Source organism: Crassostrea angulata, chromosome 8 (assembly GCF_025612915.1).
Source record: "Crassostrea angulata isolate pt1a10 chromosome 8, ASM2561291v2, whole genome shotgun sequence".
NCBI classification, from domain to species: domain Eukaryota; kingdom Metazoa; phylum Mollusca; class Bivalvia; order Ostreida; family Ostreidae; genus Magallana; species Magallana angulata.
This window is the reverse complement of record NC_069118.1, coordinates 21219388-21237233: the sequence shown is the minus strand read 5'-3', so window position 1 is coordinate 21237233 and position 17846 is coordinate 21219388. Positions and strand designations below refer to the sequence as shown.

General features: G+C 31.0%; 1 protein-coding gene across 1 annotated transcript; it reads left to right on the top strand.

The window, feature by feature from the left end:
- On the top strand, positions 1-16800 carry LOC128157749 (uncharacterized). The gene is made up of 11 exons (XM_052820359.1): positions 1-55; positions 1920-1980; positions 2072-2224; positions 3563-3678; positions 3767-3911; positions 5955-6074; positions 7975-8175; positions 11128-11261; positions 11401-11590; positions 13246-13333; positions 13637-16800. The coding sequence occupies exons 2-11, from the start codon at positions 1935-1937 to the stop codon at positions 14055-14057; spliced, it is 1614 nt and encodes a 537-aa protein (XP_052676319.1). The 5' UTR covers positions 1-55; positions 1920-1934; the 3' UTR covers positions 14058-16800.
- Positions 16801-17846: the final 1046 nt, after the last annotated feature.

Sequence of the window (17846 nt, the reverse complement as noted above, 5' to 3'; positions counted from 1 at the left end):
CACATACACACAAGGAAGTATGAGAACTTGATAATGGAAGTATAATGCTCAACAGGTATTCTTGTTTATCTTATTTCATGGTTATCATCAATTGTGTAGTCAATGATAAATAAGTGATTCAATATAAAATGTAATAATAGACCTTCATTCTAGGAGAAAAATTTGTATGACCTTTATAATGGTGAAACAGTGTTTGTCCATCGTTATTGTTTGTTAACGGATCCCGAGAAGGGAGAGGGGCTTTGAAAAAAAAACCTCCCTCCGTTTATCTGGGGCATATTAAAAATTTTGTGATTTAAAATGCTTTTTAAAGACATTTTTCCATATATGAAATTAATACTATTATTATCAGGCACAGATGATTAAGAGATCACTTATTCAAGAGGGGACTATGTGCGGTTTTATGCATTTTTTGCCCCCAAAATCCAATTTTTAGAAAGAGCTTTAAAAATAAGGTGAAAGATAGTTAAAATCATATTGGAAATAAAGGTGTAAAAGGTAATCATCACAGTGACGTCATAATGTAGAAATGACGTCATGAAGATTGCACTATTTTGATAAATTGGTGTTTTGTAGCACAATATGGGTGTTTTCCGATAGTTTTTCGACTGGGAAACATCGAGCGCTGGTTTGATCAAGTACAATTTTTTAGTATAATGTGTATAACTATATGAAGAAAAACATATGTTAAAATCGCACTTGAGCAGACCTGTGCTCTATACTTCCGAATGCAAAATAGAGAGCAAAAATGAAAATATTTTCATTTGTTTGCAAATTTGCAGAAATTAGGTCATTTAGTTGACGTCATAGATAAACAGCGAATGAGTAATGATGACTAAAATCAAGATTAAATTTATAGGCAACCTCTATACAATGATTTGTGAAGATTTTTATTTTTATATGATACTATTTTAAAATTGGTTAAAATCGGGGGCAGATATTTGACCATACCGCACAAAGTCCTTTTCACACAAAATTTAAATAACTGGTCCTTCTATTTGAATAACGTTCTGGTGGAAAATATTCTATCTTAATGGATGATCTACTACATGTAAATGATTCTAAATAAAAACAATAAAATAATTTTTTTTTTTACTTTAGGGTCTATGCTTTGTTGCATTACAAACATTCGGCAACGCTAGCTATATCCATGCCGGTATAAAACTTACTTTCAATGTGAGTTAACTTGGTCCCAAAATTAACCCACTTTGACTGGGTTTTTTCCAAAGCGCGTAATTTTTTCAAAATGCGTTGCCACAATGCATTATTACATGGATTTGACAGGAAGTAGTACGACACGACATTACCAGAAATTATATAAGAAAAAACAGCAGCACACAGCAACACTACAGTACTATATAATACAATGCATAAATGTTTCATAAAGGGGAGGGAGGGAGGGAATGAATGACTACCTGTTGAAGGCAAAATCCAAAAAGGAAGCTGACTGTTACGCATGAACGATTGCGCGTAAACTTAATTATCTAAATTATACATGTGAAACCCAAGAGGAAATTGAGAGTTATCTTTCTTGGATCAGCTACTTTTCTATTCGTCTCAATAACTGGACTTACTCATATTGAGTTAAGTCTGATTATCAACGTGTTACATGATGTCAGCAAGTCTATTTTATAATTTAGGTACATGTAACAATATAAAATTGAAAGTAAAAATGTTTGTCCTATATAACAAAATGAATGATAGATAGATAGATAGATAGATAGATAGATAGATAGATAGATAGATAGATAGATAGATAGATGATAGATAGATAGATAGATAGATAGATAGATAGATAGATAGATAGATAGATAGATAGATAGATAGATAGATAGATAGATATATGCAATTAAAAACAGAAAGAAAGAATAGTAATCTGAATACCTCTTTTTCTAAAATGTGTTTATTATAAATTCCAGATACACTTTTCAGATATGAAATCAATCTACGTGATAACATTGTTTATAGCAGCACTTCCAGGTAAGAGAAATAAACAAATACGAATTAATTTTTTAATTATATTGATACATGCTTAAATTAAACATACATAAAGATTTTTTTTAACATTTAGGACTTTGTTGGTCCATGCAAGGAATTACATGGTTTAAAGCACAAGCAGAATGCAAAAACAAGAATCAAGCACTTACGCTTTGTACAAATAAATCGTCGACTTTTTACTGGACAGGAGTTTACAACCGGACATCTCATTGGATCAAACTTCTAGGTACGGTAATATATCAATAATATACAGATTCCTTTCGATAATCCATCCGAATAAATCAATTACAGAAGACAAATAATGTAAAAAATGCTGCCTTTGGTATTTCTTCATTTAACAGGCTGGGGGTTGGCTGCCATATTAAAGCGTTTTTTATCTCTACACAAAAAAGATTTTCACTTTAAGGTTCTATAACTCTTACATTGTACTGAAATTGTCTTTTGAAAAAATGGATATGATGGTATTGAAGCATTATTTAAAGAGTTAATTGATGGTAACCAAGGGATACAAGATGCCAAAAAATCATTTTAGCTGTTTTTCAGCACCTTTTTAACTTTTCAAAGGGAGGTAACTTGTAAAACTCAAAATATTTTGTTCAGATATTTTTTTTTTTTTAATTTTAGTTTCACCATCGAAAATATTTTTAATGCTCAATCTTTATTACACATGTATTGATTATTATCATGTTAAAATTTGGAAATAATCTTGTGGCTACTTTTTTTTTCTTTGCATATTTGCATTTGTGTGAAAAATACATTTTTCTTTATAACAAAATATTGTCAAGTTTTTGTTATTGTGTTAATCTTTTGTGATGTTATTGGTATGTTTTTTGCCCTTATTAATATTTCATACATTTTTCATCATTTTTTTATTACATAATGTGCAATTTTTTCAGATGCAATAAATGATAAAATTTATGAATATTGTGATGTGGTCTTTCGCATCAAAATGTAAATTAAGATTATATGAAACATATCTGCAAATTTGGTGAATTTTGAAGAACTTTTTTTTTGACCCCCCCCCCCCCCCCCAGCCTCCTTAACTTTTTAAAAATATGAAATAAATCATACTTTTGATAAAGTGAAAGCGATAAAAATTTTGGAAAGATTTTTACAAAAAAATTCTTTATTTCTTTTATCATTTCACATTCTATAATGTGTTTTTTTTAAAGAGACAGTGAATTAGCTATCAATTGCTGAGCGTAAATTAAAAAAAAAAATCAGATGGTTGTCCCAGGTTTTTTTTAATATGTTTTGAGATGTTCTCGAGGAATTAAATATTTGTAATCAGTTTTTAAAAAGGCATAATTGTCTACAGATAAGAGGAAAATTATGTTACGAACAAATCCCGATCAGTTCTCAAATGGGGTTGTTAGTCAGGTCACCGATGTGCCTTAGTTTACGTTTATAAAAAATCATCGTATAAACATCTTTAATGTACCTGGTGGAAGTAAGCAGAGTCAACGCAATTACCTTAATCTGTTAACAAGTACGAAGGATTTAGTTATCAAAATACAGTTTTACCAAGCACTAAACACAAAGTATTGTCTTCGTTTTTTTTCAGGTTGTTACAATGCATCATCAGTGCAATTGGAGAACGAAATTATATTTTCTATATCATCACCTCCACTCTGCCAAGAATATTGCCTTCAGAAAAATATCCTTGAGTTTGCCGTTAAGGTATTTGTATTATTTAGCTGATGCTAAATAAACCGTTTACCACATTATTGTCATTCATTCACTAATTTGTTATTTTTTCAATCATCAGGGAAATTCTTGCATATGCCTACCTAACGGCTTTGATGACTTAAAAAATCGACTACCTCCATCAAAGTGCACGTATATGTGTGACAAAGCTTTATTGATGTATTCAGAATGTGGAGGAGAATCCGCATTTAATATATTTTCTACAGGTTTGGTTGAAAGATGACAAGAAAGTATATATATTTTTCAAGTTTCTCTGACCATAATTATTTAGTCTATGGCTTGCTTTTTCGTATTTTTTAAAAAACTTTTGGTTGATTCTGAACCAATTTTGATAATTATAACCTATGCTAACTTTGGACAAAGCATTCTTTGGTAAATAGAAATAACCTTTTGGTTAAACAAATTGCTAAAGTAAATTAAAGTTCAGATGAAATTTAAAACAGTAACAAAGAACGTTATTTAGAGTATACTTAATTCGAACCAAGACTCTTGAGGTCACAAACGGCTTACAAATAGTATTCAATTTGTTCAAATTTGTGCAGAAATTGAGAAAACTCTTCAATTTACCGATGTAGTATATGTACATAAAGTCAACAACATTTTTTATTTCATTCATGCAATAGCAAACTACTGTGGAATCATTAAAATTCGTGGTGGCTCAATATTCATGGTATTTGTGGGTAGCCCTTCCCCACGAATTCCACACCCTCAATGAAAGCAAGAAAGAGTTATTTTTGTTACTGAAACTGAAAACCGACGCACGCACGAAATTACATCCCTGTGAATAAGCAAAAAACCCACAATCCACGAAAATTGGCCCCGCGAATTTAAATGATTCCACAGTAACTAATAAGAATAATTTCGTAAATCAGCAAACTGAAGTATGTTATCTGTTAGTCAGGAAAAAAAGATTATGGTTTTACCATATAAAATTACCTGCATAGAAAAAACCTTTCCAAAATTGGGGATTTAATGTGTGATATTTATCCAAAACAGACAAAATGTTCTTGTAGATAAATATAAGGAATAACAAAAATGTTTGTTGGAAATTAAGTTTTCGGATGTTGTAGTTTTATATAAATAATATGTACTGGATTATTATTGGATAAAAGTAACATTGGTACCTTGTAAATATCATGTACCGTAAAAAATCAAATACATGAGTTATACCTTACACATACTGTAAACCCTAGGAGTGAAATAAAAAACAACAAAAGGTATAAAATTGTTTATATTTCACTGAATGAACTTCGCAAAAAAGCTTGTACGTGTAAATTTGAAGGTTGATATGAACAAACCTTATCAGTTATATTTTCCAATCCATCATTTTTAGTCTTCTGTTAATCATCGTGTAGCAAAAGTTAGATAACGGGTCAATATTATAAAGAAGATATTGCATTCCTGAAAGTGAAAATTTGAATCGGTTCGATGGCTAGATAGATCGAAGAAGCTACCAGTTTTGTTCAATTGCAAGATAGATTGAAGTTACCAGTTTTGTAACATTTTTATCCGATGAAATATAATTTATTGACTAGATAATTGATGAAGATTGGGCAATCTTAACAGATGCTTTATTGTAAGGGCAATATATGTTTTTATCCTAAAATGGCCCCTAAAATGAACTTCATTTAATTGTCTTTCATTGGTTTTTTTTTTTGGGGGGGGGGGGGGGAGGGGAGGGGGGGGGGGGCATTTTTATTATTATTTTTTTATTGGGGGGGGGGGGGTGGGTTCTTCAAAATTTCCATTTTAATTCAAGTGCCCACAATTGAGAAGTATGACACCATACAGATAATCATTTCCCGCTATTTTCGCTTTTTTTGCACAAACAGCTTGTTTTAAGCATTTTCTTTCAGCGAACATAGAGTACATGTTTGAACAAACTAAATATTTTCATTAGAGATGTATCTATTCAAGACTAATAAGTGACAAAAAAAGTCTGCTTGTTCAAAGCTGCGCTCTAAATTTCCGGTTAAAAACGACATAAGAAAAATGTCAATTTTTACGAATTTTGATGGAATAATTAAAATAGCGGCGTTTCTAACGTCATATTCTGCCAGTAAATGGAATTAAATAAATATGTGAAAAAAATATATCTTTTATCAACTCTTTTTAAAAATAACATAACAATTTAATATATTTGAAACTCTTTAAAGAAAAGCAGATTAAGGGTCAAATTTGACTCTTATTATATATAGTAGCTTTAATTGTATTCAAAATGTTATATATATATGCATCTGTGTTTACAGAAACAAGTATTCTGGATATTAAAAGTCGTTGTCTATCTTTACAATGTGGTACGGATTCAAAACTTGTGGACACTGACTGTCGGTTACATCTGCCAGTTATATGCAGCGACCGTAAAATAAGTATGTATATTTCTTCTTCATATAACATTTACACGCAATTATTTACATATTTATTGTACAGTTATATTTCACAGAAAATAGTGTTATTGCCCTTTTGAAACTGTTTTATCGCCCTCGCGTCGCGTGCAATTATTATGCATATTAATTACGTCGACTTCGCAACTCATAGAGGCAGTTGCTAAGCAAACGTAAACAGTTCCCCGAAAATCAAAATATTAGGACAACGTTTGCGATTTGTGTTTAATTCAGATGAACTTTTTAATTGTTTAATTACTGAGAAATAATTAATTAAAAGGAACGAAAGTAATCAATTTAAGAGAGAGCTGCCAAAAGTAAACGTCAATCTTATCAAGATAAAAGAAAACATCCATTTGAAATTTCAGAAAGCTTTAATGACGCATTTCATCAACATTAGTGGGTATATTATGACTATTTTTAACTATAAATGGAGACGTTTTGAATAAACTACAAAATGCTTGCACTGCAACACAGTTACTGCCCATATCATGTTTAGATGTGTCCATAAACTACAAGTATACTTGTATTTTACCTGATAATACAGTATTTATTGTGAATTTCGATAAACCATCCCGACATCCAAACAAAGACACCGAAAAGTGGAGCATTCCCTCGCAAAATGAAATGTTGTGGGGAAAAATGTGTTATTTCGAAAAAAACATGTAATTGAAAGGACCAAATATTTTATCTTCTTCAAACCATTCTGAAATACAACTGTTTCGTTTACTCCTATCCCCACGCTTTGGGATGTATTTATGGGGGCGAGTTAACGTGTCGTAATTTCCACATTTTTAAAAATTGAATAACGTATCTACTGTGAATAAGATAAGATAAAATTTTTGTTAAATGATGTTGACGATATTCGTCAAAGTCTCTTCTGATTTATAAACATGTTCTTCTCTTCTAATAATTCGGAAACTAGCTCGACATTCGACTTGTTTTGATTTAATTCGGATGATCAAAATCTCCTGCGTGTATCAATTTGTCACTTAGGGCATCCGTCTTACATCCTATATCTAAAATACTTTTGGGTTTTTTCTTTCTTAAAATGATCTAAATCAAATAACACATCAAATTGTTGATTTGAAATGTTTACTTTCACGAACCGGAAATGTCTCTTGTCAAGTCGTAAATACATTTGTTATTTTAAGTGTTGTTATTTTAATGATATTTTTAAAAACAAATTAAAAGAGCTACTTGAAAATGATTAAGGTTTTTTTTTTTAACATGCTTTTGAAGTTTGCAAATTTTGATAAACATTTATGCGATGATTTTATAAATCTTGCTTATAAGGCTGAAATGGACAAATACACATACCCACACACGCACAGCAGCGATGCTAAATCCCCTTTGCAACAAGTTGCGCGAGAGAATAATTAGAATAAGGGGGCTGACACGCTTTGATGAATTTAAGTCAGTGTAAGTTTGCAAAATATATACTTACATTGAAATAACATCAGAATATTACGTAAAAAACGAACACATATTTACCTATATTTTACTATTTAGAGTATACATGAAAGTTCAAAAAATTGACAAATGTTCAATAGATAAAATAAACTATGTCTTTTCTTGAACGTGCGATTTTAGTTTTAATGGAGGGAACTTGAAATTTGAAATAGCAAAAAACAACAAAATTTAGATAAGAGATACGACGCAGTGCACACCTCTCTCAGTTTTGAAATAAAACTTCGTATGTGTGTGCATTTGTATAATATGAGATTGAGATCAATGTATTCTAAGTGTTGAGTTTTTTAGCAAATGTGATAAATAACAGCTAAAACTAAAATCTCAATTGTCTAAAATATGCACATACCGTTTGTGTACTGTTTAAAGAACATGTTTGCATCGTTAAAACACCAGTTTTCCTATTTTTGTTTAGCTTCATCTCACTTCAATGGAAGTTCTCCTACGACAGATAATAATCTAAAATGGAGAGATGGAATGAATCGCTGTAAATCAAGTGGAGTTTACCTCATCGGAAAAATAAATTTAACAAACATAGTATCAGCATGTCAAACCTATACACATACTCCACGTTGGATTGGGGTTGTCAAGGAAAATTATACATCATACGATCAAGGTAAAGGAAAATCAAAGGCCTGAAAGGCCACAAGAGCGTCGGGTTAAAGATGATTTAAAAAGTAAACACTTGAACATTTTTTTAAAGTCAAAATAACGTTCAGTTCGGCTCTAAATGGCATCATTTAGTTTTATTCTTCAAACATATACGAAAACTTTGCACTCATTTCAGCGGATTTATTGATTGTATGAGTTGTTCAGCTCCTTAAAACTTTGCAATATTCGGTCGTACGATATCAAGATTACTTTCAAGCTTCGCTATGCGCCATAATAATTTAAGACCATGTTCAGGTTGACGTATTTACTAAATATGTTTTTATTTTTACCGAATATTCCCTTTTTACTTTTGTGCTGGATAATGCCATTTCTTTCAAGCTGAATAAAAAACCTTAAAAAATTAACTATACTAAGATGTGAACTTGAGAATGCTAAAAATGTGCATTACTTTTTTGCGCAGCATGTCCCCCATTACCTGAATTATTGAGTGAAATAAAACAATGTTTTCTGACTAACAAAAAAAAATCGTATCATATATATGGTGCCAATTCTTCTTAGCAGAAAGAAAATTTAGTCCCAACTTTTTATGTTATGCCACATATTTTTGCTGGAGCATTTGAAGAACAAAACATCATTTGTGTTGTAACAATAGCATTTTATTATCAAATTATGATATTTGTTTTGAACAATTTTTAATCACGACACTGAACTTTACTACAATAAAATATTGACATACACTGTAATAAAATCTTCAGTGAATATCATTCATTAAAATATACTCGTCAGAAAGATATTCCTATTATATTTTCTACGAATGCTTTTTTTTTTATTCTCCCTTAATCACAACAGTTACAACACATTACTTAAGTAAATTACGTTTTGAAATATATTTTCTTTTGGATTATATTATAATAATGTTAAACTGCTTTTTAGCTCACCTGAGCTGAAGCTAAAGTGAGTTATTCTGATAACATTTTGTCTGTCGTCCGTCTGTCCATTTGTCTGTCTGTCCGTCTGTCCGTCCGTCCGTCAGTCCGAAAAATTTTCACATTTTCAACATCTTCTCCAGAACCTCTGGAACAAATTCAACCAAACTTCACACAATGCTCCCTTAGGCAAAGGGGATTCAAAGTGAAAATTAAAGATCACACCTTTTAACAAGGGGAGATAATTAGGAATTATTGAACATTTTTGAGAAATCGTTAAAACAATTTTTTATCAAGAACCATTTGGCCAGGAAAGCTGAAACTTGTGTGGAGACATCCTTAAGTAGTTTATTCTAAGTTGTGAAAATTATGACCCCCAGAGGTAGGGTGGGGCCACAATGGGGGGGGGGGGGGTTCGAATTTTTACATAGGAATATATAGAGTAAATCCTTATAAATCTTCTTCTCAAAAACAAATCAGCCAGGAAAGCTGAAACTTGTGTGGAGACATCCTTAAGTAGTGTAGCTTGAAAGTTGTGAAAATCATGACTCCTGGGGGTAGAGCGGGCCCACAATGAGGGGAGGGGGGTGGAATTCTTAAATAGGAATATATAGAGTAAATCTTTAAAAATCTTCTTCTCAGAAATTAATCAACCAGGAAAGCTATAACTAATGTGGAAGCATCCTCAGGTACTGTAGATTCAAAGTTGTAAAAATCATGACTCCCAGAGGTAGGGCTGACCTACCAATGGAGGGGGGGGGGGGTCGAATTTTACAAATGAATACATATGTATATAAAGTAAATCTTTAAAAATCTTCTCATGAACCATTTGGCAAAGAAAGCTGAAACTTATGTGAAAGAAGTCTCAGGTAGTGTAGATTCAAAGCTGTGAAAATCATGACTCCCGGGGGTAGGATGGGGCCACAATGGGGGTCGAAGTTTTAGATAAGAGTATATAATGATTAATCTTTAAAAATCTTCTCAGAAATCAATCAGCCAGGAAAGCTAAAACTTGTATGGAAGCATCGTCAGGTTGAGTAGATTCAATTTTGTTCAAATCATGATCCTCGGGTGTAGGATGGGGTCACAGCAGGGAAGGAGGGGGCAAATTTTACGTAGGAATATATAAACAAACATCTTGAAATCTTCTAAAAAACCATTTATCTAGAAAAGCTGTAACTTAGGTAAAAGCAACTTCAGATAGTGTGGAATAAAATTTGTTAAAATCAAAATTGTGAGGAGTAGGGTGGGACTACATTTGGGATTATTTTTTATACAAAGCAAAACATTTTAATTATTCGCAAAAACTAAAATGTTATCATATATGCAAGCATTTTGACATATTGCTGATTCTTAAAAATTGTTTAGACTTTAGCCCCTGAACGGTTCTAGGGCCTTACAAGGGGTTAAAAGTGTAGGTTTATATCCCGTTTATAAACAATTGTTTAGGATCTTTTTGAGAACTGCAATGCTCAACATGTGATATGACTATAAAATGATCTGGGACTGGATCATAAACACAAGAATATCCGATGTGGGGTTATACGTAGACTTTATTTTATACAGGATCTACATGTAATATACCACATTGTCCACATATTTTCTATTATGACTACCTTAAGCTGATTATATAATGCATATTGTTGCTCAGGTGAGCGATTTGGCCCATAGGCCTCTTGTTTTTATTAATCTTGAATTTGATTGAAATTTGATTTACTGGTTTGAAATAACGGTAATTAGCTGGCAATTTTTTTTCAATCTTGTTCACCTAATAGAAAAAATATACTATTTTCAAATAACAATCAAATTTCAAAATGCTATGTTCATTATTATATACCTCGAATGTTTCGCGACAATATACCAAAAATTCATTTTAAAACTATTAAAATAATCTTGATAACCATTACATTGTTAACATAGTTTGAGACTCTCGAATGAACAAAAGTGGGCTACAGGTTTGTTCTAATATGTTTGCTATCATTTTTTGCTATATTTTTTTCTCTATATATTGAAATTAAATTGTTTAATAGGTATTGATATAAAAGAATCTAAACAAATGATCAGTTCCTGTCAGCAATGTAAAATGATGACGAATGGTATTGATCATGAGTGCAAGTACGTTAAGTGCACGGACAAATTAAAGTCTGACGTGTACTGTTCAGAGGTAGGTCAATCATGTTCTTTATTTTACATACCATCAACTGAACTAAGTAATTTGAAAGAATGTCAAAGAGCTATTTTACCTATATAATTGTTTTCTTTTAAACAAGTCCTTTTACTTTGTTTTATACATGTCCACGTAGGTAACACATGCAAGTACCCCGCTTTCAGACATTACAATAGAAACTACCGTCATGCTAAAGAAGACAGCTACAACTAATTTTTATTCACCAAAGAGTACAGACGGCCCTGCAACACTCTATAAAACTTCAAGCAGTTACCAGCAAGTCCAAACGGGCCATGATCTGATAGAGTTATCTCGCTCTCCAAAAGGTATAACAAAAGTATTTTCCCGGTAATTTATACTATTTCTAAATTTAGATTCAAACGTGATCTCCAAAAAGCCTTTTAATTGCATAAAAAGATAAGCAAATGGTTTCATTTGAATTGAATTGATTTGCAATCAATTTCTAAGTTATACCAAATTTTGTAAACATTATATAATACTGTAACGACCGTGTATTACCTTCGGTACCTTTATTAAAAAACATCATTGGTTTCTTTTTTTAAGCATTAGTTTCTTGAATTTTGAAGATCTGTTCAATTTAAGTACCTTTTTGAAATTCATTTCAGTCAGAAATGTGTTAACAAATTAAATTATTCTGATATCAGTTTGAAAAACTTCAAGAGCTAATATCCTACATTACCGTCTTGCAAACATAAACACAAGTCTCGAACATTAAATGTTTGTAGAAACCGTTTGTGATCGAATGTATCCATTAAATCAGATTGCCAATCGTAATTCAAATTTCAGTAATTTGGCTTACAAACACAGTAAGTCATTTTTAAGTCGTTTTCTCGGAACCACTTGTAAGTAAAAAAAATAAACTTAAGAGAATTTTTAAGAGTTTGGTCTATAAAAAAGCATTTCAGATGAGCCTCGATGAAGATGAGAAAATCTTTTGTCTGCGTTTTGTCATCGTTTCACCCTTGAGATTTAACTACAAATAATATGAAATATTTACCATTACTAATTTAAATTTTAAAAGAGTTAAGATACGCTTAATACATGTAGTCGTGTCCCTTTGGTAAAGAGATGTATAGCACTACTTCTTTAGTTGTATTAAAAAAGTGAAAGTGAAGAGTCGAGAGTATAAACATAAATAGTTAACCCGCTATGTTACATGTGTTTTAGCTAATCATGAGACTCTACTTGAAAAATTGATGAATTATCAAACTTTTTTCCGAGTGTTGAAAGTGCAGTTCGACTGTATGTGTTAAGCACCTATATTTACAATTTCTACTGTCCTTGTCTATGATAACACTACGAATCAATTTTGAAGAAGCCTAAAACTCGATAATTGCATAAAAGATGAGCGTCACAAAATGGACAAAATATGTCTTGTAGCATAACCGATAAACGGCATTGGCTGTGCCCCGTAGTAATGCATAGCATGTGCCACATGAAAAATTAGTGGTTTTTATTCATGCTGTTTTAAAGTGTTGAAATTGGAAACATTATAAATAGAAGTAAGAAGGAATCATTCTTTCAATATTATGAGGTGATAATTTCGGTCGGAGCGTGGTCAAATCTATCATATAGCCCTTCAGGCTTTATTGGATTTGACCACGGCACGACCAATATTATCATCCCATAATACTCAAAAATTGATTCTTTATTCCTTAATTAACTTCAATGAATACAGAAAAAATACGAAAGATTTCAGCAAATATAACTTACTTGTAGGCGCAATATACATAAAAAAAAAATTACCAACATACGGCACAATTTTAGCAACATGGATACCATAAGTCCTGAAATCAGTCTTGAAAATTGTTACTATTATAATAACTCTTCACGTCTGCATTAATTCCAACTTAGATTGTTACAGTCTGATAAATTGATAGTTACTGCTGTTCGATTTATCGAATGAACATACACTTTTTATCTTCAAACAAATGAGTCTATTTTCTGTTTATTTTTGCAGATGGGTCAACAGTTGGAACAGTCATTCCTGTGGTGGTTGTAATACTTGTCCTAGGTTGTTGCGCTGTTGCAGTGGTTTTTTACCATAGGTATCACAAACTATATATGTAGTACCACCTACAAGATGATTGTACATCATCACTATTAAAATCCAGACTATGTCTGAAATAGGAAATAGAGAAGTAAAAAGTTAATGTAGCAATAGGCAATGATCATATTAATATCATTTGATTAATGATAAAATATCTCGAGCTTCAGCAAAATTATTTTTTTTTATCAAATATCGAATCAACTGCATGATTTTCCTCAATGCAGTTAATACACAATGTAAGAGCATTCATTTTGCAAAAATTAAGATAATCTGTTTACGTGACTTTTTATTATTTTCTTAGACGACTGAAACATAAACAGGAAAAGGACAAGAAAGTCAAAAGTGTTCTAACCATGGAAAATGAAAATTATACTCATACAGAAAGTCACGACGTCCACAGAAACTCTATTCTACAGCAATCGAATCCTACATACCAGTTAGCTAATGACGCTATACTTGGATCTGAGAGTCCTTATAAGGAGGCAGAAGATGGCACATATGATCATCTTGGAGACAAAAACACCAGAAAAAGACGTGTTGAGGGAATATATAATTGCGCGTCGTCTGCAAAGTTATCGGACGTATCTGATTATGATATTGCAAATCATAAACCTTTGAATGAAGAAGACAATGATTATGATCATGCAGGTGTTGGTAAAAACACGTATGGCCAAAATAATTCAGCATCTATAATAGAATCAGATTATTCCGATTTATCCTAAACTTCTATACTAATAAATAGATGTTTAGTCATATCATGCTTTCTTAAAGAAAACGTTTATTAATTTCTTAAAGCAATCAGCTGAATTTATTTCAGAATCGAATTTATTCTAACAATCTTTTAATCTTCAGCTAAGTTGAATAATTTACAAAGCTCCGGTTTTTTTCCAGATGCCAACTAAGGGTTTTTGGCACACTCTGCATTCATCATTATTGGGAGCGGAGTGATTCAAAAACCCTTAGCTAGTGAAGATGAGTATTTATTATCATTTATAATTATTAACACCTTATGAATTATCATTTTTTCCACAATAGTCTTATTTTATTTTATTTGTATTTAATGTACACGATTCTTTACTTGTGCATTTGAATGATTGAGGTCAGGTTGCAAGCAAGATATAATATTCATTGTTATGGAAACAAAGCTTGAGTCTATCATATGTTTACCAATAATGTAAAGTAAGGAAATTAGATTGATTCAATATGTTCATATATAATATTATCAACAAAAGAAAGAGCAATTGGAATGAAACTTATACCAAAACAATACATATGAAAACGATAACAAGCCTTAACACTTTGTTTACAAAACAAAGTATTTCAAACTTTCAAGTTCTGAGGATGCATCAATAAAAAATACCCATAGAAATCATTTTAGACATTATTAATGGAAAAATAAATTGAAAACTTTGAGCTAATATCATTTAAACCGAATAACAATCAGTCAGAAGATCATGAACTGGTCGTTGTTAGATCCTCAAATTCGTCACACTGTTATACCTTAGTAATATACATTGTTTTCATATGACATTTTGAATATTAAACTCATATCATTATTAACTTACATAATCATTTTAAAGTGCAATCTTTTCACTTCATTTTTCATACAAATTTCATATATAATGTAACTTCCTTATTTTACACGAATACTGCTTGTTTTTCACCAAATCGCGAGAATATGAAATCCCAATCACGAATATTTTGTTACATGTATAATATATAAGTATACGTGAACTACAAAGGTGTATGAAAAATAAACGCGGAAATTTAAAATCAGTAAGTGTTGCTAGTCGCAATTTTACGCGTATATTAATTCCTCGTTTTTTAAGGAATTTACAGTAATACTCTGCCATTTTGACTAGAATGATATTTGTATCTATTTTAATATCGTTTGTTCAACAATTGTTTAAAATATATTAATATATAATTATGTTTTATTTCACTGTTTGATTTATGTAGATAGTGTTTAGTAATTGTTCAACTTATTCTTTTCCCGTTCTTTTGAAAGTTTCCGTTTTTCCCGATTTCGGCAAATATCACACGTCAGTCAGCAGAGGATGTTCTATCCTACATGGCACCTGATCCTTCCTACTAAGGGCATATGTGCTCTGCTCCTGTCCTGTACACTCTTTGTTATCACCACATGTCATATTCATATTTGGATTTGTTAATACGTGGGATGAAATATAATTATTTCATACTTTTGTAGTTATTTTACTTTTTATAATTGAAAATGATCTTGTCTTTACAAATTTTTCTCCACGTTTAAATAAGAGGGCTAGTTAGTTGTGGCTATATTGAGACTATATTTGTTTTCTTAATAGGAATATGCTCAAATTTGAAAGCTAAGGTATTTCGATATTTTTTCATTAATTATTATTTTATGGCCAAAAATATAATAAATTTAATAGTTAATTTGTTGACCACCCAGCCTCTTTAAGCATTAATTTTTTTTTTTAAATTGTTAGTTCTATAACACACCGCTAATTCAAACTGTGGTGCTTCAAACTTTAACTGCACCATGAACATGTAGGAAGGATATTCTTGTACAGTCTAACTGTAATTGTTTTAGTGAGAAGATTGTTAAACAAAAACTGTGCCAAATATATTTCACGGAAGTAATCAATTTGTAGTAAGAAATTTAAAATCGCCAATACAATGTTCAAACATATTTTTTTCAACTTTCGTTTTTATCTCACCTGAACTGAAGGTTCAAGTGAGAGTTCTTGGTTACATGTTGTCTGCCTTCTATTTGTATGTGTGTTTGTCGTAAATATTTCACATTTTAACATCTTTTCCAGAGCGACCTCTTTAAAAATCTTCGTAAGAACTATAATGCTGCAATTTGTGAAAATATAATGCAAATATTGTCAAATAATGTAGATTTCAAATTGTTTAAACTCCTACGCCAATACTGTTGCTAAAATATATTGTGAAATGTTTAAACATACCTACAATATATGCTGCAATGTGTGAGATAATTAGGCAAACATCCTAAGATAATTATACTGTAGATTCTAAATTATCAAAAACGTCAACCACAGACTTATACTGGGATTCCAAGATTGGTACACAGTTTGACATAGAAGTATATACAAAACATGTTTACAAATCTCAAGAAATACAATTCTTCGTTCAGTTATAATACTGATCTTGTACTTCCTCATACAGTCATTTAATGCATATCTTTTACAATTCAATGCTATGGTATGCGATTTTAATGGTATGCTATGAGATTTTAATGCAATGCTATGAGATTTGAATGCTATGCTATGAGGAATTGAAATGGAGGACTTAGTGATATGATATGCTATGCTATGGTATGCTATTTTTAACAAAAACGCCTCCATAAACTGAAGAGTTCCGCACATTTGGAAGTTAAATGAAAAAAAACCAAAGTTTACCACTAATCTGCAATGTGAGCATTTATTCTTCCAAATAAAAACATTTAAAACCGAGTTAAAATCATGTTGTATGTTATGCTATGGCATGCTATGGTATGATATGACGAATAAGATTCTATGAGATTGTTAGCTATGGTAGGAGATTCCAATGCTATGCTATGAGATTTCGATGCTATACTATGCTATGGTGTATGCGGTAAAAGATAAGGTTGAACTGATTGTATCTTTACATCCTCATATCAAGGTCACAGTGACAAACTTTAACGTTGAAATAATAATTAAAGTTCATGTTAAAACTTTTTTTAACTTTAATACGTCGAGGCCTAGGATAACAAGATTGGTCACTTAATGGATCTTAGATCTTAAGATATCCAAAAAGAAGGCTTTGTTATGTATTGTTTTACATACTTTCTTGAGTTTTTTTTCATTTTTTTAAAAGAGTTTCATATTTCAACAGTTCAAAATAGATACAAGAGCTATTGTTCAAGTGAGCAATGTGGTATGTGGGCCTCATGCTTTACAGAGCATCAAATAACAACAGTAGTCTCAAATGTTTAATATTTGTTTAGTGTGAGACCTAAAATGTTCTAGGAAGTTTAAAAATGATAAACAATGCAGAAAACAATATTGATTGATACCTGTTTATAGATATAATAGAATATATATCAATAACACTTTTATTATTTCATCAAAATCTCTTGACATTTTCAAGGAAGCATTAAGCTCATGTACTTCCTGCTGTACTTCTTGTTGGCTATAAATACTTTATTTATATATACCTTATAAGTTTATTCGACATGTTATGTTTATACCGTGCGTTTTGGTTTTTTTTTGCGTTTTGTGCTTTTAAATGTCGTTTATGGTAATTTTGAAACGATTTGAAATAAAATACTTTCTAGTGACGAAATAAAATCCTAAAAGGCTTTTTTTTTTGGCAGATAATAAAAGTGTGATTTTAAACATGTAGATTAGGTTTAGGTGAAGGTACTCTTTGACATATTATTTTTGATAGGTTTAACATACATTTAGTATTTTACACACGATTAAGACAGATATTTTATATCATCAATGTTTTAAATAAATGTATAACTATACTAAATTACAAAA

What these genes read in the sequence shown, in the direction of transcription:
- LOC128157749 (XM_052820359.1), top strand. Translation starts at nt 1,935, where the DNA reads ATGAAATCAATCTACGTGATAACATTGTTTATAGCAGCACTTCCAG. An exon ending in ATTTAATATATTTTCTACAG is followed by an intron (nt 3,912 to 5,954) that starts GTTTGGTTGAAA and finishes CTGTGTTTACAG; the next exon opens with AAACAAGTATTCTGGATATT. An exon ending in CTGACGTGTACTGTTCAGAG is followed by an intron (nt 11,262 to 11,400) that starts GTAGGTCAATCA and finishes ATGTCCACGTAG; the next exon opens with GTAACACATGCAAGTACCCC.